This window comes from Salvelinus alpinus, chromosome 8, assembly GCF_045679555.1.
Source record: "Salvelinus alpinus chromosome 8, SLU_Salpinus.1, whole genome shotgun sequence".
NCBI lineage: Eukaryota > Metazoa > Chordata > Actinopteri > Salmoniformes > Salmonidae > Salvelinus > Salvelinus alpinus.
Window position 1 is genome coordinate 65,459,073 of NC_092093.1, and position 23,092 is coordinate 65,482,164.

Below are 23,092 nucleotides of genomic sequence, written 5' to 3' on the forward strand. Positions count from 1 at the left end.
TGTCAGGGATGTTGGGGCTGAATGTACTTGAAAGGAAGTCATTGATACAGGTTGTAATTTCTGGGCTGTGCAATGCTGTGTGTTGTATTTAGATTTTGTGTGGTCTTTGGGTAGAGAAGTTTTTTTTTAAATACATTAATCTGGCAGTGGTCAGACAATGGTGTTTTTGGTCTGACAGTGAATGCACTAATGGAGGAAGGGTCCAAGTCTGAGAGTGCGTAGTCAACATCACTGGTACCAAGAGCTGAGCAGTAGGTGAACCAAATAATCCCCTCTAATCCTGCCATTAAGAAAATACAGGCCTAAGGCTCGACAGAGATGCACTCCTTTCCACTTTTGTTCACTACCTGATCAGGGCTATTTCTATTACTACTAATGGGACTCGGGTATAAGGAGGGATGTCCAAACATATGTCTATTACCCTCAGGGTCTACACATTCAGGTTCAGAACCTCTTCTAGCATTAAAACCCCCACACTAAAACACATTTCCCTCAGGTTGAAACTGGTTGGTCTCTCTTTGGAGATGATCATAAAACTGATCATCATAGTGAGATGAATCTGAGGGAGAAGCATACACCACACCTATATGTATATATACATACACCGCACCTATATATAAAACATTGTGCCTTTGTTGAGTTTTAACCAAATGTGGGTGTTACCCTTTTTGATCTGGCTTAGTGAGTCCTTGCACAGTTTTATGTTTTAATGATAGCCTGAAGGACATTGGGTATCTATATCACCACGACACCATGTTTCTCGAAGTATTATTATGTCTTGACCTTTGGTGTTGAAAATATGGGTTTGTAGTCTTAAGACCTAAGGTAGAGGAGTACAAGCCCCGGATATTCCAAGAGCTAATAGTTAATTATCTAATTTCATATAAGTATATATCTATATATAATTTGGTGAGACTAAAGTACATAGGAAATGAATACACAGACAAATATAGAACAGGACAATTGGGTGTGAATAATGAAAACTAAACTAAATAAATCAATAAAAGTGTGTGTGTGTGTGTGTGTAATAAATACATTAACCTCTCTCTCTCTCTGTCTTTCTCTCTCTCTCTCTGTCTCTATCTTTATCTCTTTGTCTCTCTCTCTCTCTCTCTCTATCTCTATTTCTCGCTATCTATCTCCCTGTATCTCTCTCTATCTCTATCTATCTCTGTCTCTCTCTCTCTTTTTCTTTCTCTCTCTCTCTCTCTCTCTCTCTCTATTTCTCGCTATCTATCTCTCTGTCTCTCTCTGTCTCGCTCTCTATTTTTTTTTCTCTCTCTCTCTCTCTCTCTCTCTCTCTCTCTCTCTCTCTCTCTAGGAGAGTGTCAGTGTATTGTTACCAGTGCCAGGGGGACGCAGTGAACTGGGACCAGTCGTTCTCAGTCAGAGCAGTGTGTGATAGCTGTGGCCCCTCCCCCAGAACCATCAGCTACACCTGGACTCTCTACCTGGTCGACTCCTCCAGTAAGGTGGACACAGACGGTAATACATAGATCCCTCACCATACAGACTACAGCAGGATAGGTCCGTAGACCAGTCCTTCTGATGTGTAGATCCAGCTAAGTGTATAATAAGATCTCTAAAGGCCTGAATTCCAAATGAATGGGAGTGACACAGGCCCTACACTACTCCTATACAGTAGAGTGTATCTGTGTGTAATAATGTGTTTAGTGGGATGAGTGGGGTGTTATAGTGTGGGTATGTTAACCTGTGTGTCCTCTCTTTCAAGTCCCCTTCTGCCACAGTGTGGATCTGAGTATTCCCTCCAACATCATTGGTAGCCCTACCTTCCCCCTGCCTCCAGCCCTGACTCTCACCCCTCCATCATCACCCCCACACACATCCTCAACCACAGCCAGCATGATGTCCTCATCCACAGAGATATCCTCAAATATGACATCAATCTCAGCCAGCTTGGTGACCGGTCTGATGTCATCAAACGTGACCAGCCATACTGAGATACAAACTACGACCCCCACAACTCCCGACCCAGTCCCCCTGCCTCCCTTCTCCCCGTTGCCCCCCTTCCCCCTCCCTTCTCCATCACCTGGTGGTCGCCCCCAGAAACAGAGGTCACAGGGGTCAGTAGAACTTCAGAGAATCAATAGCGCAGCTGGGAACAACCAAACACCAAACTACAGCCCTCCATTTCTCTCTTTACCAAACCACGCTGTTTTGGCCAACCCTTCACCAAACTCCTCCCCCGAGCCTATCTCTGCTCCAATCAGCTTCACTCCTGATACACCTGAGCCAGGTAAGGGTTAAGAGTCACACAATAAAACTTATTATCTTCTGCCGACTGCTTTTCTTTGATAGGTTTCGTAGCTCTGAAATATGTTGGTGTATATTTTAAAGTATATTTTATTTCAGACTTGGGAGGGTTTGACCCCGGTGGGCCCCCTTACCTCATCTCAGAGTACCCTGTAGTTACCTTTGACGACGGCAGCATCCTTTACTCTGCCCCCCTCGGCCAGAGTGACATCATCGAGGAATTCCCCATCGATCCCGATTTTCCCACTGACTACGACTTCCCTTTCCCCGTCCTGGAGAGTGGAGATGTGAGCGGACGTCCTGGTAAGGAAGATGAAGGGAATAAATGAATAGATGGATGGATATATTTACGTCTTTACACTTCTCTTAGTTCAGTCCTCTTTGTGTTGCAGTTGAGGGCTCCTTTCCTGGACAGTCAGTCAGTGGTGGAGTGTTAGGACCCTTCCCTGGATCAGGTCAGTTAAGAGTTACTGGTATTATTGACATACAGTAAATTAAAGTAGCAAATCATTTTAGATCCACAACTAAGGAACATTGAAAAGTCCTAGATGAAACATGTTGCTGTTTTGTTTCAGATCCCTCCACAGCAGAGACAAGCTGGGACCCCAATGGAACACTAGAACCATCAGGCAAACAGACAGGCAGCTATAACTTCACTGGTAATCAAATCAAATCAAATGTATTTATAAAGCCCTTCTTACATCAGCTGATATCTCAAAGTGCTGTACAGAAACCCAGCCTAAAACCCCAAAAGGCAAGCAATGCAGGTGTAGAAGCACGGTGGCTAGGAAAAACTCCCTAGAATGGCCAGAACCTAGGAAGAAACCTAGAGAGGAACCAGGCTGTGAGGGGTGGCCAGTCCTCTTCTGGCTGTGCCGGGTGGAGATTATAACAGAACATGGCCAAGATGTTCAAATGTTCATAGATGACCAGCAGGGTCAAATAATAATAATCACAGTGGTTGTCGAGGGTGCAACAGCTCAGCAACTCAGGAGTAAATGTCAGTTGCCTTTTCATAGCCGATCATTCAGAGTATCTCTACCGCTCCTGCTGTCTCTAGAGAGTTGAAAACAGCAGGTCTGGGTGTAAGGATCTGGGTGTAGCTGGTGCAGAGGAGTCAGGCGCAGGACAGCAGAGATGAGTAACACAAGGAACTTTACTCAAAATATCAAAATACATGAAGTAACATGAGGCCCACAAACATCAGACCGAATTTACAATAAACAAACACGCACAAAAACCAAGGGGAAAACAGAGGGTTAAATAATGAACATGTAATTGGGGAATTGAAACCAGGTGTGTAAAACAAAGACAAAACAAATGGAAAATGAAAAGTGGATCGGCGATGGCTAGAAGGCCGGTGACGTCGACCGCCGAACGTCATCAGGCCAGGTAGTCCTGAGGCATGGTCCTAGGGTTCAGGTCCTCCGAGAGAGAGAAAGAAAGAAAGAAAGAAAGAAAGAAAGAAAGAAAGAAAGAAAGAAAGAGAGAAAGAGTGAGAGAATTAGAGAGAGCATACTTAAATTCACACAGGACACCGGATAAGACAGGAGAAATACTCCAGATATAACAGACTGACCCTAGCCCCCCGACACAAACTACTGCAGCATAAATACTGGAGGCTGAGACAGGAGGGGTAATGCCACGCAGATTTATTTCAGTCGATGTACATATTGGATTGAATAACATAAGTATTTTCTATAGACTCATACTTTTACAGAGATTTAGTTGTGAATGTCTGTCCTACAGATTATAATGTTCCCTTCCTGGGGATAGAGGAGGGAGACCCGGGAGTGTCAGTGGGCAGACCAACAGGTAGGGCTCACCTGTGTTTGTGTGTGTCTGTGTGTGTTTGTGTGTGTGTGTTTAGTGCTTGTGTTTATACTGTGTATGCCTGTGTGTGTTTTTGTATGTCTATCGTCAGGTTTTAGTGGTGGGAGCTCCGAGAGCTCAGAGGGTGACTCTGCTCCTGCTGTCCCAGGATCAGGTGAGGATGAGGGGAGTAACCTGATGGACTCCAGCCCCTCCCTGGTGGTCCTTGAACCCACACTACTAGACTTGCCCAGAGAACTGTTAGAGCAGGAGCTGTTTGAGTCCTACACATACACAGGTAAACATCCATCAGCACGCAATCCACTTAACTACTGCATTGTGCAAAGTGTGTACGTGCACAGCAGTTGTCCAGTCTCAATTCAACTAATTCAAATATAAATTGAATTGTTTTGATAGATTGACTGTACGTTGTTGTACCTGATCACCTGTTGTTTTTGCCTCTAGGAATCTCCTCTAATCTCATCACGTTCAGACCTTTCACTCTGAGAGCAGGGAGCAGATACATGTTGGAGGTCACAGCTAGTGAGTAAGGTCCAGATGTCGAGTCTGCCCTCTGAATCTCAGATGCTGTACGATGATGAGAGATGGATGGATCAATTCACTAATGTATTGATTAACTGATTGCTTTTTAATAAATGTCTCACTCCCTTTATCTGTTAATCAAAGTGTGTGTCCTTGTTTCCTGTTACTGAACTCAGACTCCCACGATGCAGTACTGGGGCGGACTCAGCTGTTCCTGTCCACTAGCCCCAGCCCCCGAGGGATAACCTGTCAGGTGCAGCCTAGCAGTGGCTTCGAGATACACACACACTTCAGCTTCTTCTGCACCTCTGGGAAAGAGGTACACATACAGTCTAACCAACAGCAGTAGTACTGTATTTATCTCCATCACCATCTTACTCATGTGTTTATTGTGTGTGGTTTAGGACCTGCTGTATGAGTACAGTTTCAGTATAGGAAATAGCCCTCCTAAGATCCTGTACCAAGGAAGAGACTTTCAGTACTTCTTCAACCTGCCATCTGGAGACCCTCAGGATGACTATAAAGGTATATTACAACTCTTTTCTGCAGTCAAATGACCTAGTGGTCTCATAGGTGGAATTTTATTCATATTTTTCATAATTTCATAATTAATAAACATTATTTTTTTAAACGTGCCGAAAATCCAGTGTTTATATGTCAGATGGTTTTGTTGTATGTAAGTCTTCTGTGATGCATATAAAGTGTAATATTGGGATGCAAACTCAAAATGTAACACATTTCAACTTGTGTGTGAGGTGTATACTTTTGTTTCAAAGTAGATTTGTTTAAGACTACCAAGAAACACTCTGTGACCCTGATTTAGTCCACTGCAGTAAAAGGTTAACTCTTATTTTATTATACTGTTCAGAGAGGAATATAGCAGACACTCACATTGTTTTGAATTTCATATCTTTATTGACACTGTGTCCCTGTTGATCCAGTCACTATCTATACAGAGGTCCGGAACAGGTTTGGAGCAGCAACTGCACCCTGTCCTGTAACCGTCACAGTCCACCCCAGCTTCATCAGGAACACCTCCTCTAACTACAACCCTGATATGGAACTGTAAGACTGACTGACTGACTGCCTGACTGACTAGTTGATTGACTAACTGATTAACTGACTGACTAGTTGACTGCCTGACTGACTGACTGACTAGTTGACTGACTAACTGATTTATTGGTTGATTGGTCATTGGTTTGATTGATTGATTTGAGGCCTCTCTCTGTCTTTCTCTCTCTCTGTGTAGTTTTGAGTCAGGTTTGAGGAACCTGTCTGGTCTGGTCCAGTTGGGGAACAGTGTAGAGATCCGTAACTACATCATCCTCCTGTCCAGCGTCCTCAACAGACTCAGCCAGGACCCCACAGCCAACACACACACTCAGACACACACACGCACCGCACTCATCAACGCTGTTTGTCAGCTCGACATCAATGACCAGGTATACACACTCGCACGCACGCACGCACACACAGACGCACACTCAAAGTAGAGTGTCTAGTAACGATCAGTTCTTGTGTGTGTCCCTAGCGGTCCATGACAGATAACATCTACATGCTCAAAGACCTGATGCACCTCACCCACCAGGTAAGAGACCCTTTACATTGGGTCAGAGCTTTATATGGCTCTGCATAGAGATGTATGCAGGATAGACGTATAATACATTATGTATTAACAGTGTGTTGTTGTCCCAGGTATTGTTTTCCAGTATCAGTGTGGTGGTGGCGGGTCACGTATAGGCTATAAGATGATAGATGTATATAATATGTATTAACAGTGTGCTGTTGTCCCAGGTATCGTTAGCCAGTGCCAGTGTGGTGGTGGGTCATGTCCAGTCCATCTCAGACCTGTTCCACCAGCCCAGTGTTCCTGTTCCCTACCTATTGGACAGCTGGACCCTCAACACTCTGGTCACACTGCTGTCATACAGCCTGCAGGCCACCCCCACTACTAATGATGTCAGACAAGACCAGGCCACTGCTGATGATGTCATACAGGCCACGCCTACCCTCAAAGAACAGGCCATACAACTCACGACTGACAGTCTGCAGACTACTGATCAATTACTACTGGTGAGATACACACTCTCTCTCTCTCACTCTCTCTCTCTCTCTTTCTCTAATTTCTCTCTCATTTCTCTCTTTCTATCTCTCATTTCTCTCTCTCATTTCTCTCTCTCTCTCTCTCTGACCCTCCTCTCTGTGTTTTAGAAATACCTCCTGTTCAATAAGGTCGAGCAGCACAACGTGACCACCAGTGTCATGGACCTACAGACCACTCACCACGACCGTGGTCTAACCACAGTCATCAGCTCTGGCTCGGCCACCTTCTACCTGCCTGACTCCCTGGACCTGGTCCTGTACGGCCGTAGGAGGAGAGAAACCGCAGATGGACCACAGAGTCTCTGTGTCCTCAGCCAGCTGACCACGTTCACACACAACCTCTACTTCTGGACCAAGACACCTGTACTGGTGAGATACACACACACACTTGACATCGAGATGATGAAGATGATGATGGTGATGATGATGATGATGATGTGTGTGTGTCTTTCAGCTGAGTGGGCCAGTGATTGACCTGACTCTGTACAACTGCAGCACAAGGAGAGAGATTCCAGTACGCTCGCTCTCCCAACCAATCAACATCGAGTTCCCCAAAACACCTAGAAATGTAAGCATTCACTTTCTGTTTGTGATGATGGACAGATTGCCTGTGTGTGCGTGTGTATGTGTGTGTGCGTGCGTGTGTGTAACCTTTCATCTCCCCCACAGGTAAGTTCTTTATCGGAGTTCACTCTCCTGCGTAGCCAGGTGAACTACCACGGTTTCAACATTACCCAGCAGGCCTTGCAGGAGGCCATACTGGTCAGTGTGGAATTCACGCGGCCCCCCAACAAGACCTTTCCCATCATGCTCCTCTTCAGGTGTGTACAAGCCTTTGAGTACAGCTTCAAACCTTCAGTTTTAGAATAGACAATTTCCTCAATTCCCATATTATGTCAGTTAATTGTGTGTGTTCTCAGGATGTTTGAGAGGCCGACCCCCAGCTTGTATCACATCCATAGCATCTATCACTGGGACAGAAACACCACTTACATCACCCTGCCTCCATCATACCTCACTGGTTAGTCTCATATCTCTCTTTCACTCTCCCCCACTTTTTCTCTATCTCTGTCTATTTCTCTCTCTCTCACCCCCCCAAACCCTCTGTTTCCCTCGCTCCCTTGTCTCATTTGCCATATCACATCATCTGTCTTTTGTTGTTTATAATTGAAATGATATTCCCTTTTGTTTAGTCACTGTGATTGCATGCTAATGCTAACGCTAATGCTCCCTGTAACATGAGGATGATAAAGTGTTTCATACGTTCTGTCCAGCTGCAGGGACAGGCTACCTGGCTCTACTCAATGCTGACTACAAAAAGACCCCCAGACACAAGTAAGTAACAACATCATCATCATATTATTATTATTTTATGGAGTCGTGCATGGCCAAGCAGTCGTGGGTGAACAGGGAGTACAGGAGAGGGCTGAGCACACACCCTTGTGGGGCCCCAGTGTTGAGGGTCAGCGAAGTGGAGATGTTGTTTCCTACCTTCATCACCTGGGGGCGGCCCGTCAGAAAGTCCAGGACCCAGACCCAGGGCCTCCAGCTTGATGATGAGCTTGGAGGGTACTATGAGGTTGAATGCTGAGCTGAATGTTGAGCCGTAGTCAATGAATAGTATTCTTACATACAGTGGGGAGAACAAGTATTTGATACACTGCCGATGTTGCAGGTTTTCCTACTTACAAAGCATGTAGAGGTCTGTAATTTTTTATCATAGGTACACTTCAACTGTGAGAGACGGAATCTAAAACAAATCCAGAAAATCACATTGTATGATTTTTAAGTAATTAATTTGCATTTTATTGCATGACATAAGTATTTGATACATCAGAAAAGCAGAACTTAATATTTGGTCCAGAAACCTTTGTTTGCAATTACAGAGATCATACATTTCCTGTAGTTCTTGACCAGGTTTGCACACACTGCAGCAGGGATTTTGGCCCACTCCTCCATACAGACCTTCTCCAGATCCTTCAGGTTTCGGGGCTGTCGCTGGGCAATACGGACTTTCAGCTCCCTCCAAAGATTTTCTATTGGGTTCAGGTCTGGAGACTGGCTAGGCCACTCCAGGACCTTGAGATGCTTCTTACGGAGCCACTCCTTAGTTGCCCTGGCTGTGTGTTTCGGGTCGTTGTCATGCTGGAAGACCCAGCCATGACCCATCTTCAATGCTCTTATTGAGGGAAGGAGGTTGTTGGCCAAGATCTCGCGATACATGGCCCCATCCTCCCCTCAATACGGTGCAGTCGTCCTGTCCCCTTTGCAGAAAACCATCCCCAAAGAATGATGTTTCCACCTCCATGCTTCACGGTTGGGATGGTGTTCTTGGGGTTGTACTCATCCTTCTTCTTCCTCCAAACACGGCGAGTGGAGTTTAGACCAAAAAGCTCTATTTTTGTCTCATCAGACCACATGACCTTCTCCCATTCCTCCTCTGGATCATCCAGATGATCATTGGCAAACTTCAGACAGGCCTGGACATGCGCTGGCTTGAGAAGGGGGACCTTGCGTGCGCTGCAGGATTTTAATCCATGACGGCGTAGTGTGTTACTAATGGTTTTCTTTGAGACTGTGGTCCTAGCTCTCTTCAGGTCATTGACCAGGTCCTGCCGTGTAGTCCTGGGCTGATCCCTCACCTTCCTCATGATCATTGATGCCCCACGAGGTGAGATCTTGCATGGAGCCCCAGACCGAGGGTGATTGACCGTCATCTTGAACTTCTTCCATTTTCTAATAATTGCGCCAACAGTTGTTGCCTTCTCACCAAGCTGCTTGCCTATTGTCCTGTAGCCCATCCCAGCCTTGTGCAGGTCTACAATTTTATCCCTGATGTCCTTACACAGCTCTCTGGTCTTGGCCATTGTGGAGAGGTTGGAGTCTGTTTGATTGAGTGTGTGGACAGGTGTCTTTTATACAGGTAACGAGTTCAAACAGGTGCAGTTAATACAGGTAATGAGTGGAGAACAGGAGGGCTTCTTAAAGAAAAACTAACAGGTCTGTGAGAACCGGAATTCTTACTGGTTGGTAGGTGATCAAATACTTATGTCATGCAATAAAATGCAAATGAATTACTTAAAAATCATACAATGTGATTTTCTGGATTTTCTCTCACAGTTGAAGTGTACCTATGATAAAAATTACAGACCTCTACATGCTTTGTAAGTAGGAAAACCTGCAAAATCGGCAGTGTATCAAATACTTGTTCTCCCCACTGTATGTAGGTACATGAGCAGACAAGTGAACTACACATTGAGACTGGAGACCAGCCAGTGTCTGTCCTGGGACCACCAGGAGGGCTGGACACACACCAGCTGCACACCTCAACAAGGACTGACCTCACACACCAGGGTCAACTGCAGGTAACACTCAGTCACACACACTCGCACACTCGCACACACACACATATACACACACACACACACACACATATGTTATGTTCTTCTATCCTAGTGGGGACCTCAAATTAATTTCCATTCAAAATCCTATTTTCCCTAACCCCAAGCCTAATCCTTAACATTACCATAAACCTAACCTTAACCCGTAACCCGAATCCAAACCCTAAACCTAACTCCTAACCCTATTCATAACCCCTAACCCCTTACCCTAACACTAATTGTAACCCTAACACTAAACCTAACCCCTAACCATAAAATAGCCTTTGTCCTCATAGGGATGTGGGAAATGTATCCACAGGGATAGAAGAACCAACACACACACACGTTTTGTTCTTCTATTCTCGTGGGGACCCTAAATTAATTTGCATTCAAAATCCTATTTTCCCTAAACCTAACTCTCACCCTAACCCTAGCCCTCACCCTCACCCTCACCCTAATCATAACCCACAATGGAATATTCCTTGTTTTACTGTCCTTGTGGGGACTTTTGGGGATTTTAGGTCCCCACCAGGAAAGAAGAACCAACCTCCCCCCCCCCCCCCACACACACACACACACACACATTCTGTATACACGGACGCAAACACGTGTGTGTGTTCCAGCTGTAGGCACTTGAGCCCATTGACCGTGGTCCAGCAGCAGATCCAGAGCAGCCATGATGACTCAGCAGACCTGGCCCAGTTCATCAGGTCAGTCAGACCACAGGATGGCGGATTTGTCATTTCAATGTTCATAAAGAGGGAAGTATGAGTGTTCAACTTAATTATGGTATTTTGCCATAATATGTCTCTCTCTTTTCCCCTCATCAACCCCTCCCCCTTTCACTCTCTCTCTATTTCTCCCCTCCCTTCCCATCTCTCTTCCCTCAGTCTCCCCAGTGATGTGACGGTGGTGTGTGTGTGTGTGGTGTGTGTGTGTCTGTATGCTTTGGGCATGGTGGTGTGTAAGAGAGCTGACCTCATCTCAGAGAGGAACCAGGGAGTCTACTACCTATCTGATAACGCTCCTTCAGACACACACCTCTACTCTGTTACTATACACACCGGCCTCCGCTCCTCACCCAGCATGACCGCCAAGGTATAGTACGCTTTCCCCCCATTTTCCAGAACTCTCCCTTCTTCCTCTCTCCCTCTCCCCATACTCTCTCCTTCCTTCCCTCTCTCCCTCCCTCTCCCCTGTCCCATTATCTTCTATGTCCTTCTATCGTTGTCCTCCCCTATCCTTCTCTCACCCCATTGGACATTTTTGTAGGGGTTAATACATTTTTCGTAAGGGAAAATTAAGTCTGAAATTTCAAAGTGGAAATGACAAACTTCAGATGCCTTTTACACCTCAAATGCACTACAAGTTCAACATTTCCTGTACTCATTATACCCCTCGTCCTAGTCATTATTATACATCATTCTCTTGTGGTAAAAGTTGTGGTAAAAGTAAACAGCCATCTATTGGTCATTGTGGAGCTCGATGGCAGTGAATGTGATGTAGTAGACTCCTCTCACTGGTGCTGTGAAGATACCTGCATCAGAGGAGAAGCAGGGAGACATCAGCAAGGCACTGTTAGTAATACTACCCTGTTGCTGGATTCAGTTTGTATAATTGAGCCTGTCTGGAGTGCCAAACAGGTGGGGTTTACACTTTTGGGACTATCCCATGGGTTCCATTGTACAAAGCAAGCTCAATCAAGTGCAGCTAATGTATGCAGCTAACACAGGTCTGGTGGTCAGTACCTGTAGTTGGGTTGTTGGCCTTGCTGATCTTGGTGAAGACTTTACTTGGCGGCCAGTAGGAGGCACTCTTTCCTCTGGTCAAAATTGGGGACATTGCCCTGTATAGGGTGCCGTCTTTCGGATGGGACGTTAAACGGATGTCCTGACTCTCTGTGATCACTAAAGATCCCATGGCACACTAAGAGTAGGGGGGTTAATCCCGGTGTCCTGGCTAAATTCCACATCTGGCCCTCATACCATCATGGCCACCTAATCATCCCCAGCTTCCAATTGGCTCATTCATCCCCCCTCCTCTCCCCTGTAACTATTCCCCAGGTCATTGCTGTAAATGAGAATGTGTTCTCAGTCAACTTACCTGGTAAAATAAGGGTAAAAAACCCTGAAAAAAAACCTCTAGACCAGTGGGCTGTCAGTATTGAAGGGTCCTACACCATTTGAATCTGTCAAACCAGCAGAGAAGGCCACCTTTGGTCTGTCTGTGAACACAGGAGAGTCAACGCACTCATCATTTTCTATCAAGTACATTTGTTTTGTTTGTAGAGTTGTTGCTGGTACTTCTGTTGGATGAACCAAATACATCTTCATATTCATACATAGTGGTGCTTTACCTGTATTGTCTTTCTCCAGCTCCTCCACCTTGTTCTTCTGGAGCTGCAGTTCAGTAGTGGTGATGCTCAGCTCCTCTCTAAGAGCCGTCACCTCCTTCTCACTGGCTGTCACTCTGGCCCTCATGGCTGACAGTTCAGCTGCTAGAGTTGGAATTAAGGGAATTAATGGAACAAGTAAATTATTTCACATCATAATGAACAACATTAGCTTTTACATGTCTGCTCCTACCTGCATTCTTACGTTCCATGCTGTTCAGCTCCATGCTCTGTTCCACCACCAGCTCCGGCACGTTTCCCCAAAACGTTCTTCAACGTTCTTGAACAGACTTTGAGGTAGTCTACATTTGCTCCGTTTGGTGGGTGTGACGGGTTATGGCTTGAAGCAATGTGACGTATTTGAAGGGCAGCGGTGCATTGTGAACCCACAACCTAACCCCTCCCCGTGTTTCAACTGGTCGTTCTGAAAAGCACTGTTTCCGTTTAATTAAACGTTGCATTAGGTTTTTTGCACTGAACGCAGCTCTGGGGACTTTTCTTCTCCAAAATGTATGAAAATAAAATGATGGTGACACCATTCAAATATAATTTTCCCCTCCAAAAATGAGCCTAACAACATATTGGTCCATATTATCAGGCTGGTGTGTTATTTAGCAATAAGTATTATCACCTGTAGCCCAAACGATGCAGCATAGTGGCTATAAATAAATAGCATGGGATTGCCCATCTGTATTTTTGCTTATCTTAGCTAGATCAGTGCTTCGTTAAACGGGTGTCCTGGGACGTTAAATGGGTGTCCTGGGACGTTAAACGGGTGTCCTGGGACGTTAAACGGGTGTCCTGACTCTCTGTGATCACTAAAGATCCCATGGCACACTAACAGTAGGGGGGTTAACTCCATAAAGTCCATAGTTACATGTTTTTGTTTAGTAATAAGACCTGTCCTTTCATCCTTATGTTTTGGTGTGTCAGTCTCTGTGTGTATGTGCCACCTGAATGTGTAATACTGTCTTTTACCCTCATATCTCATTCAGACACAGGCACAGACAGACACACACACACTACAAATACACACACTGCAAATACACACTGCAAATACACACAAAACCTGTATTTATCAAGTTACTATTACAACATGTTCACCTCATTACATACATTTTTCTGAGCAAACCTAGCAGAATTGTCTGATGTGTGTGTTTGTGTGTGTGTCAGGTCCATATCGTGCTGTATGGGGAGGATGGGGCGTCACAGACCAGACAACTACATGACCCAGAATGCCTTCTGTTCAGAAGGAACTCCAGGAACACCTTTATACTGAGGTACGAAACAACATTACAGCTACAGTATCCGCCTTTACAATGCACTACTATACATCTCTGTTTTTGTTTACTATGAGAACTGTTGTGTCATCAGTCAGCCCAGCCAGGCCAGCCAGCATGTGAAACCCTCCCTCCCTAGCAGCTGTAGCCACAGAGACAGAGACACCCCCGTACTAATACCATGTCACTGTTTGTGTGTGTCTCTCTGTAGTACTGTAGACAGTCTGGGCCCTCTGTGGGGGCTGCACCTGTGGCATGATAACACTGGCCACTCCCCCACCTGGTACCTCAGACAGGTGGAGGTGTGTGAGGTGAAGGGCAAGGGGCGGAGCTGGCTGTTCCTAGGCCAGTGCTGGTTGGCTGTTGACGAGGGTGACAGACAGGTGGAGAGGAGACTCAGGGTCTGTGATCAGGGGCCAGGATTCACCAAGGTAACACACCTGGATGCACACATGTACACACATGTACACACATGCCACACGCAAGCATACGCACACACACACACACACGCGTGTACGCACGTACACACACCACACACACACTCTCACACCAACAGGTGATTCCCATTCAAAATTCTATTTTCCCTCTACCCTAAACCTAACCCTTACTTCTAACCCTAAACCTAACAACCCCTAACCCTATTTCTAACCCTAATTCTAAACTAAGACTGAAATAGATTTTTTACAAATGAGGACCGGCAGGCAGAATGTCCTCACTTCTCTTAATTTTAGTTGGTTTACTATTCTTGTGAGGACTTCTGGTACTCACAAGTATAGTAAAACATGAACACACACACACACACACACACACACACACACACACACACACACACACACACACACACACACACACACACACACACACACACACACACACAAACTCATTGTCTAATGATGTTCTTATGTCATGTGTTGTTATGTCATCTGCTCTTAATATGTTATTTTGTCATGTGTTGTTATGTCATCTGCTCTTAATATGTTATTTTGTCATGTGTTATGTAATCTGCTCTTAATATGTTATTTTGTCATGTGTTGTTATGTCATGTGTTTGTGTAGCTGCTGTATCTGAAGCTGTCAGAGTACCTGTCAGACTTCCACCTGTGGTTGTCTGTGTACAGTGGTCCCTCCCCTAGTGTGTTCACTCACACACAGCGCCTCAGTGTGTGTCTGCTGCTGCTGCTGGGGTACATGTGTGTCAACACGTTACTCATATCTGGCCTCGACGACCAAGTGAGTCAATCAATCAATCAATCAATCAATCAATCTGTCATTATGGGCAACTACACTGCCCATAATGCTGTGTGTTGTTCCAGTACACCTTAGAGCTGGGCATCATCGACGTGTCTGCCGTTTCCCTAACAACGGGGTTGCTCAGCGCGCTGGCTGTGTTGCCCGTAGCGACCGCGCTGTCCTTCCTGTTCCGTCAGCGTGAGGTTAGAGTAAAGAGGTCAGAGATCAAACAGGACATGGTCAGACTGCCAGACATCTACTCTATAGAAGGTAGAAGACACACACACACACACACACACACACACACACACACACACACACACACACACACACACACACACACACACACACACACACACATGCAAGCACTCACTATGGCTTGCTATGGTTCTTTCTTGTGGGTGGTTGAGAACAGGTGAAAGTGAGGGAGTCAAGTGATAAATCTCTGCTCTCTCTATCTCTATCTCTCTGTCTCTCTCTTTCCACCAAGCTGATGCGCTGATCGTGAGTGACTGTGTGTTTGACTCTCTCTCCTGGAACAATCTGCAGCAGTGGGCACAGGAGGCCTGGAGGAAGAAATATGAGGTGACACACTCTTCCTGTTCTTACACACATTTGGGAAAATATGTGTTTGGCTTCTATTAGATTTCCATTTTACCTCTTAGATATTATATTTGTTTACTTAATATTAGGTATCATGTCCCTCTCTCTATCTCTCATGTCTCAGGGCTCAGTGCCGAATAGGAATCTGGTAACTCAAAGAGGAGATCTGGTAATACGGGGCAGTCAGGATCTGGTAAGGGATCTGCTGACCCAGGAGAGCGTCTCCTCAGATTGCAACTCCAGTGGTTTTGACAACAGCTTGCTTGGCAGGTTGCTAGGCAACAGTGTCCCAGACAACAACAGCGTTTGCAAGGAGAGGGATCGTAACCTCAACGATAGCCCCAAACTGCTAGGCAACAACCAGGTGGGCAACAGTACCAGCAGATGCTTAGGGGGCAGGCTCAGCCCTCTACCCCGCTGGAGTCACCTCCTAGCCTGGGTACTGTGTTTGGCCCTGGGCCTCTCCTCTCTAGTGGTCACTATCGTCTTGGGGATCGGGTTAGTACATAAGACAAGGTAGCTATCATACTGTATTAAAGAGTGATACAAATGATTACAAGTGATACACATGGTACAAGTTATTTACCAGGGCGTTATTGTTTTTGTGTGCATGCGTGTGGATGCGTGTGTATGTGTGTGTGCGTATGTTAGGTTCAGCAGCAGTAAGACTTTACTGTGGATCCATTCCGTCTTCTTCTCCCTGCTTTCCTGTGTCTTCCTCATCCAGCCAGCCATGGTAAACCAAACCCCAACGAACAAAACACAAACCCAACCTAGCATGAACCCCAACTTAACCCAAACCCAGCCAAACACAAATATAAAGCTAACCTTTGCAAACCAAAAGTGGTTGCCGTCAATAATTTACTCAGAAAAACATTGATGGAATTGGTCTGTTTGATTTTCTTTTCTAGATCCTTGCCGTGGCTGTGGTGGTCTCCTTCTGGCGCAGGAAGCGTCCGGACTTCTCCAGTTTCTCAGGAGTTCCTGGGTTTCCTGGGTTTCAGGCAGAAACTCTGAAACTGTGGACCCAAGATGGCTCCTGTGTCCCAGAGCTCTTCCTGCTCAGCCCTCCTCATCCGCCCCAGGAGAGATACTCACACTTTGACAGGGTAACAACATCATCCTTCTCTAACAGACAATCAACTGCTCTGGATTTTACTCTATATTATTTAAGAATATATTAAGAAAAGTCTTTGCTGTGTTATTGACAGGTGCTTGCGGCCCGTCAGAGGGCTCGGTATCTGCGTCTGGTACGCCCACCCACTTCTGGGGAGCTGAGGAGGACAGGGGGGAGGAAGAGGAGAGAAACACTCATCCGCAAAACACTCAGGTGTGTGTATGTGTGTGTGTGTGTGTATGTGTGTGTGTTTCTGACCCAGTCTGTTCCCTCCATAGGGAGATGGCAGTGTGTTTCTGACCCAGTCTGTTCCCTCCATAGGGAGATGGCAGTGTGTTTCTGACCCAGTCTGTTCCCTCCATAGGGAGATGGCAGTGTGTTTCTGACCCAGTCTGTTCCCTCCATAGGGAGATGGCAGTGTGTTTCTGACCCAGTCTGTTCCCTCCATAGGGAGATGGCAGTGTGTTTCTGACCCAGTCTGTTCCCTCCATAGGGAGATGGCAGTGTGTTTCTGACCCAGTCTGTTCCCTCCATAGGGAGATGGCAGTGTGTTTCTGACCCAGTCTGTTCCCTCCATAGGGAGATGGCAGTGTGTTTCTGACCCAGTCTGTTCCCTCCATAGGGAGATGGCAGTGTGTTTCTGACCCAGTCTGTTCCCTCCATAGGGAGATGGCAGTGTGTTTCTGACCCAGTCTGTTCCCTCCATAGGGAGATGGCAGTGTGTGTCTCCATGCTGTTCCTCCTACTGTGTGTAACCTATGGCAGCTCCTTTAGAGACCAGTATCACCTCAACCATGCTGTCCGAACACAGTTCACCAGGTAGGAGTGGAACAGGAATATTATCCCTTGTATCCGCAGTTTGTTGCTTGTTGTTAGCATATTCATATGTATACATTTTCACGATCAATATGAAACAATTTTTTTCAACAAAATTTAGGAGCCCACATAACCCCTTCCTGTCCATCCAAACGCATGAGGAGTGGTGGAACTGGACCTTAACCAGTGTACTGGATGGTCTGGACTGGGACACCTGGTATAACAACATATCAGCAACTGGGAAGGTGTGTGTGTGTGTGTGTGCGTGCGTGCGTGCGTGCCTGCCTGCCTGCCTGCGTGTGTCTGTGTGAGAGTGTGTGTCTGTGTGCGTTTGCCTGTGTAAGTCATCGCATGTGTTTTACACCCTCTTTATCTCCCCTCATGACAGGCAGGTGCTGTCCAGGGAACATGTATTCTGATAGGAGAGCCCATCTTGAGGAAGATTGATGTTTCCAACGCATCCCAATGCCAGGTAAACCAGGGGGAATGGACACATCCCATTTAACTGACCGGAAAAACACTGGGGACTGTTAAATGTTGACGTTTAAATGGCTAGGAATTACTCTGTTTTTTTAACCCTCTGTAAAACTGCAGGTTCACTTGTCCACCAGCAGGGGGTAGTGTAGTCAACATGGAGTGTATTTGAGGAATTCAAATCAAAGGAAATTACATTTTCACATTTGCCAAATACAACTGGTGTAGACTTTACAGCGAAATGCGTATATGAGCCCATTCCCAACAATGCATAGTTAAAAAGTAAGAACTTTTTCAAAAAATACAAAAGGAAATAGTAGCACAATAAAATAACAATAACGAGACTATATACAAGGAGTACTGGTACCGAGTCAATTAGCAGGGGTTAGAGGTAGTTGAGGTAATATATACATGTAGGTAGAGGTAGAACGTGACTAAGCAATCAGGATATACAATAAACATAGTAGCAGCAGTGTATGCAAAGAGTGTGAAAGTGTGTCTATGTGTGAGTGTGTGTTTTGTGTGTGTGAGCGTATGTAGTCGTAGTCTATGTATGTGTGTGTGTTGGAGTGTCAGTGTAGTATGTGTGAGTCTGTGGGTAGAGTCCACTGAGTGTGCATAGAGCCAGTGCAAATAAAAAGTTGGTCAATATAAATAGTCACTACAGTCTGTAGTGCCATGCATTCAGATGCCAAGCAGTTTCCATACAAGCGGTGTTGTAGCCAGTCAAGATGCTCTCAATGGTGCAGCTGTAGAACTTTTTGAGGATTTGAGGGCCCATGTCAAATCTTTTCAGCCTCCTGAGGGGGAAGAGGCGTTGTCATGCCCTCTTCACAACTGCGTTGGTGTGTTCGGACCATGATAGGTCCTAAGTGATGTGGACACAGAGGAATCTCTCGACCCGCTCCACTATAGCCCCTTCGATGTGGATGAGGGCGCGATCGGCCCTCTGTTTCCTTTAGTCCTCAATCAGCTCCTTTGTCTTGTTGACACTGAGGGAGAGGTTGTTGTCCAGGCAGTCTCTGACCTCCTTCATATAGTCTGTCTCATCGTTGTCGGTGATCAGGCCTACCACCGTTGTGTCGTCGGCAAACTTAATGATGTTGGAGTCTTGTGCGGCCATGCAGTCGTGGGTGAACAGGGAGTACATGACTAAATCTGCAGCCCTGAGGGGCCCCCGTGTTGAGGGTCAGCATGGCGGATGTGTTGTTGCCTACCCTCACCACCTGGGGCCCGTCAGGAAGTCCAGGATCCAGTTGCAGAGGGAGGCGTTCAGTCCCAGGGTCCTTAGCTTAGTGATGAGCTTGGAGGACACTATGGTGTTGAACGCTGAGCTGTAGTCAATGAACAGCATTCTCACGTAGGTGTTCCTCTTGTCCAGGTGGCAAAGGGCAGTTTGGAGTGCAGTATAGATTGCGTCATCTGTGGATCTGTTGGGGTGGTATGTGAATTGGAGTAGGTCCAGGGTTTCTGGGATGATGGTGTTGATGTGAGCCATGACTAGTCTTTCAAAGCATTTCATGGCTACAGATGTGAGTGCTATGGGGCGATAGTCATTTAGCAGCTAGGTGACCCATGATACAAGTCAGTATTCGACGACCATCCATGTCTGAGGACGTCGGGAGATGACATGGTAACTGGCCACTAGGGGCAGCGGTGAGCACTCTTACCTTCAAGTAGGTTTCGGTTTTGCCAAAGGTTGCATGTTCGAATACAGCGATAGAAAGTTGTTTTTGGCCTATCCCAAACCTTAACCCTTACCTTCACCATTCAGAGTTAATACCTAACCTTAATATTTTGGAGTTAATGCCTAAACTTAACTTTAAACACTTCGATATTTTACGTTTGGAACAACTTCGAAATTTGGCATTTCAGAAACGTGGATGAATGTCAAATTCTGATGTGAGACTGTGAGAGCTTGTTGCATTTAGACAGGTTAACTTGGCGTTCTTGGGCACAGGGACTATGATGGTCTGCTTGAAACATGTAGGTTTTACATACACAGTATTGCAGTACAGCTCAGATTTTACTGTCTGTGCAAACTATCACAATGTCTATGTATTCCACATTTAATTTTGCTGTGAGTGGTCTACTTTCTTTAGAAACTAGAAAATGAAGTTATTGTCTGTGTGTTTGATAGCTAAATGTATCCTGCTGGGTGAACCCATAACTAACCTCTGACCTCCCCTCAGGTGCCTCCTGTAATGGCGACCTTGTTCCCAGAATGCCTCACGGCATATCCCCCACGTGAAAGCGTCTCTGGGATGGCGTTACCCATGGAGGTCAGACTTCGTCTCTGCGGTCAACTCCAGTGTTACACAGGAACTGGGACCACAGTACGACTGGGTCTAACACGGTCAGAACACAACACAACCACTCAGCACCATTATCTCAAAGAAACTACCATGTACATGAGTAAACAGACTTGAACTTTTTTCACATCATGTATGTATCACCAGGCTGTATCATAACCGGCCGTGATTGGGAGTCCAATAGGACGGCACACAATTGGCCCAGCGTCGTCCGGGTTTGGCCGTTGTAGGCCGTCATTGTAAATAAGAATTTGTTCTTAACTGACTTGCCTAGTTAAATAAAGGATTTTTTTTTTTTAAATGTCTGTTCCCCTATTCTACAACACACACCTGAGCTTAGTCTATGATAACATAAGCCATGTTGCTGATGTCATCCTGTCCTCTCTGCTCTAATTAACGCCCAGGTCAGAGTTTGTGTCCAGGCTAGAATCCCTGAGGTCCGCTGGCTGGCTGGACAGACTAACGGTAGCCACGGCAACCCAGTTCACCCTCTACAGCCCCCCCACCAACCTGTTCAACAGTGTGAACCTGATGGCCGAGAGATTACCTGGTGGAGCTTTGCACACCTCCGCCCATGTCCAGTCAGCTAGGGTCTACCATTCACCTACTGTGTGGGACTACTTCAGTATGGCATGTCAGGTAACATCATAACACTCCTAGTCCCTAGCCCCATCCTCTAACTAACCTCTACCATATCCCCTAACATCTAGCCCAGTGGTGGGAAAGCGTTTGGCTTGACGGCCACATAGGGATTTTTAATAGTGAAGATATCAAAACAATAAAATAACACACATGGAATCATGTACTAACCAAAAAAGTGTTAAACAAATCAATATATATTTGGGATTTTAGATTCTTCAATCTAAAATGTGCACCCCCACACCATCACACCTCCTCCCCCATGCTTCACGGTGGGAACCACACATGCAGAGATCGTCCGTTCACCTACCCTGCATCTCACAAAGACATGGCGGTTGGAACCAAAACTCTCAAATTTGGACTAATCAGACCGAAGAATAGATTTCCACCGGCCTAATATCCATTGCTCGTGTTTCTTACCCCAAGCAAGTTTCTTCTTCTTATTGCTGTCCTTCAGTAGTGGTTTCTTTGCAGCCATTCAACCATGAAGGCCTGATTCCTGCAGTCTCCTCTGAACAGTTGATGTTGAGATGTGTCTGTTACTTGAACTCTGTGAGGCATTTATTTGGGGTGCAATCTAAGGTGCAGTTAACTCTAATTAACGTATCCTCTGCAGAAGAGGTAACTCTGGGTTTTCCTTTCCTGTGGCGGTCCTCATGAGAGCCAGTTTCATCATAGCGCTTGATGGTTTTTGCGACTGCACTTGAAGAAACTTTAAAAATGTCTTGAAATTTTCCGCATTGACTGACTTTCATGTCTTAAAGTAAAGATGAACTGTTGTTTCTCTTTGCTTATTTGAGCTTTTCTTGCCATAATATGGACTTGGTCTTTTACCAAATAGGGCTATCTTCTGTATACCACCCCTACCTTGTCACAACACAACTGATTGGCTCAAACGCATTAAGAAGGAAAGAAAGTCTGCATATTAACTTTTAACAAGGCACACCTGTTAATTGAAATGCATTCCAACACCTCATGAAGGCAAAGGGTGGCTACTTTGAATAATCTCAAATATTAAATATATTTTGATTTGTTTAACACTTTTTTGGTTACTACATGATTCCATATGTGTTATTTCATCGTTTTGATGTCTTCACTATTATTCTATAATGTAGAAAATACTAAAAATAAAGAAAAATCCTTGGATGAGTAGGGTTGTCTAAACTTTTGACTGGTACTGTATATTATGTGTTTACTCAAACCTCCTGCGGCCCAAATTGAATGGGCTCACGGGCAGGAGTTTTCCCACCCCTGATCTCTTCCCTCCACGACAACCCCCCACATTCAGTCAGATAGGGTCTGGTCTTCCATCCACTGTCACACAGGACTACTAGCAATAAGCAGTGAGAAATGAACTGTGAGCAGTGAATTGTGAGCTGAGCTAGAACAAAGGCCCATTCTATTAGTCTTATCTCAGACATGAAGGCCAATGATATCTGAAGGTGAATATGAGCTGTAGCTTTGTTTGCCTTCATCTCTCCTCTCCAGCTCATTTTCCTCCTCGTCTCTCTGGTCCAGCTCGTCCTCCAGATCTGTTCTGCTGGAGAGAAAGGCATGCTGGGATACTTGAGAGACCCCCAGAGTTGGCTCCAGGTGAGAGAGAACCCCCTCCCTTCTCTCATACAGTATATACAGCAATACATTCTCTGTAAATCTGGGTTTGCTCACTGTAGTTGTCTGAGTTCTCTTTTTATCGTTTGATTGTGATCAAGCTAGCCTCTTCATACTCAGTCCTAAGCAAACCACACTGAACTTTATACCCTACAAACATTTCTCTCAGTAGAAATTTCTTTCTGTTTGTTTAGTAATAATAGGTCAGTTTGCCCTTCTCTCTGTCTCCCTCCAGGTCAGTATACTCCTGGTAACCCTTCTCTCTGTCTCGATCCAGGCCAGTATACTCCTGGTAACCCTTCTCTCTGTCTCCCTCCAGGCCAGTATACTCCTGGTAACCCTTCTCTCTGTCTCCCTCCAGGCCAGTATACTCCTGGTAACCCTTCTCTCTGTCTCCCTCCAGGTCAGTATACTCCTGGTAACACTTCTCTCTGTCTCCATCCAGGTCAGTATACTCCTGGTAACCCTTCTCTCTGTCTCCCTCCTGGCCAGTATACTCCTGGTAAC

General features: G+C 45.7%; 1 protein-coding gene across 1 annotated transcript in view; it reads left to right on the forward strand.

Annotated features, from left to right (window-relative positions):
- LOC139582325 (polycystin-1-like protein 1) overlaps positions 1-23,092 on the forward strand; it is a 41,268-nt gene that overhangs the window by 14,155 nt on the left and 4,021 nt on the right. Inside the window, exons 18-54 of the mRNA XM_071412317.1 lie at positions 1,322-1,485; positions 1,733-2,257; positions 2,374-2,577; positions 2,667-2,729; positions 2,850-2,933; positions 4,024-4,089; positions 4,199-4,384; positions 4,552-4,629; positions 4,806-4,948; positions 5,034-5,154; positions 5,571-5,694; positions 5,879-6,071; positions 6,161-6,217; positions 6,424-6,702; positions 6,841-7,101; positions 7,187-7,300; positions 7,402-7,553; positions 7,653-7,753; positions 8,007-8,067; positions 9,960-10,097; positions 10,736-10,822; positions 11,003-11,210; positions 13,678-13,784; positions 13,996-14,215; positions 14,840-15,013; positions 15,097-15,283; positions 15,504-15,642; positions 15,815-16,114; positions 16,268-16,352; positions 16,528-16,725; positions 16,828-16,946; positions 17,442-17,552; positions 17,671-17,794; positions 17,938-18,021; positions 20,216-20,379; positions 20,740-20,974; positions 22,463-22,567. Of these exons, the coding sequence (XP_071268418.1) occupies positions 1,322-1,485; positions 1,733-2,257; positions 2,374-2,577; positions 2,667-2,729; positions 2,850-2,933; positions 4,024-4,089; positions 4,199-4,384; positions 4,552-4,629; positions 4,806-4,948; positions 5,034-5,154; positions 5,571-5,694; positions 5,879-6,071; positions 6,161-6,217; positions 6,424-6,702; positions 6,841-7,101; positions 7,187-7,300; positions 7,402-7,553; positions 7,653-7,753; positions 8,007-8,067; positions 9,960-10,097; positions 10,736-10,822; positions 11,003-11,210; positions 13,678-13,784; positions 13,996-14,215; positions 14,840-15,013; positions 15,097-15,283; positions 15,504-15,642; positions 15,815-16,114; positions 16,268-16,352; positions 16,528-16,725; positions 16,828-16,946; positions 17,442-17,552; positions 17,671-17,794; positions 17,938-18,021; positions 20,216-20,379; positions 20,740-20,974; positions 22,463-22,567 (5,761 nt within the window). The remainder of the gene's footprint in view (positions 1-1,321; positions 1,486-1,732; positions 2,258-2,373; positions 2,578-2,666; positions 2,730-2,849; positions 2,934-4,023; positions 4,090-4,198; positions 4,385-4,551; positions 4,630-4,805; positions 4,949-5,033; positions 5,155-5,570; positions 5,695-5,878; positions 6,072-6,160; positions 6,218-6,423; positions 6,703-6,840; positions 7,102-7,186; positions 7,301-7,401; positions 7,554-7,652; positions 7,754-8,006; positions 8,068-9,959; positions 10,098-10,735; positions 10,823-11,002; positions 11,211-13,677; positions 13,785-13,995; positions 14,216-14,839; positions 15,014-15,096; positions 15,284-15,503; positions 15,643-15,814; positions 16,115-16,267; positions 16,353-16,527; positions 16,726-16,827; positions 16,947-17,441; positions 17,553-17,670; positions 17,795-17,937; positions 18,022-20,215; positions 20,380-20,739; positions 20,975-22,462; positions 22,568-23,092) is intronic.